Source organism: Fulmarus glacialis, unplaced genomic scaffold (genome assembly GCF_000690835.1).
Source record: "Fulmarus glacialis isolate BGI_N327 unplaced genomic scaffold, ASM69083v1 scaffold21055, whole genome shotgun sequence".
In the NCBI taxonomy this organism is placed as follows: domain Eukaryota; kingdom Metazoa; phylum Chordata; class Aves; order Procellariiformes; family Procellariidae; genus Fulmarus; species Fulmarus glacialis.
The window spans coordinates 6515-7276 of record NW_009213898.1 but is presented as its reverse complement, the minus strand read 5'-3'; the positions used below and the strand labels follow the sequence as shown (position 1 = coordinate 7276).

The window sequence follows — 762 nt, the reverse complement described above, 5'->3', positions numbered from 1 at the left end:
AGCGGCTCCGGATCCAGCCGAAGGGCATCGTCTCCTGCCCTCGCAAAGCCACGCTGAGCTTTTTATTCACTCCCGGGCAGGCAGATTGAAGAGGAAGATGCCACATGGCTTTCCTCCACATTAATTCCTTGGTCTGGAAAGTGCTTAAGTCGAACACCCCGAGCACTTCTGTCCCAGCCTGGGGGAGCTCTGGCGGGGCGAAGCCGTGTCCCGCAGCCACTCCTGAGCCGCTAAAGCCGATAACCCAGCCGCCAACAGCCTTGGCTGGGTTCAGGGGGCTGGCGACAAGATGCTCTGACCCCACGGCAGTCCAGGAGCCGCCCCAGCTGCGTGAGAGCGAGGAGCAGGGTGTCAGCCACAGCATCCTGCGTGGGCTCAGGGCATTTCCACAAGAGCTGGCACCTTCACCAGCTTCCCGCTGCAGGGACAAGCCCTCCCCGCCTGGCTTATACAGCTGCAAGAAAAAGCCGATTATTTGGGGAAAAATTGTGTGACTCTCCCTCTCTTACCTTTCTTCGTGGTGGTGAAGTACTTCGAGTCCGTCATGGTGGTCTCCAGCTAGCGGCACGTCCCTGGGAGGAGAGGCAGACCAGAGAGGTTGAGGGTTGATAGTTTCCTTGCTGAGGTCACTACGGAGAGCTCCGGGGAGGAAAAACCAGAACCGGGGGAGGAAAAGAGCTTAGGATCTCATGGGAAGAGTGATAAGGAGATGAAGCACCCAGAGAAGCCCTTGGCTCCCGCGCTGCTGGAGGGTTCCCTGGG

At 59.1% G+C, this 762-nt stretch overlaps 1 protein-coding gene across 1 annotated transcript in view; it reads right to left on the bottom strand.

Annotated features, from left to right (window-relative positions):
* AP1B1 (adaptor-related protein complex 1, beta 1 subunit) overlaps window positions 1–546 on the bottom strand; it is a 19245-nt gene extending 18699 nt beyond the window's left edge. The window contains exon 1 of the mRNA XM_009578369.1: window positions 510–546. Coding sequence (XP_009576664.1) covers window positions 510–546 — 37 coding nt within the window. The remainder of the gene's footprint in view (window positions 1–509) is intronic.
* Between the last annotated feature and the right edge of the window lie 216 nt (window positions 547–762).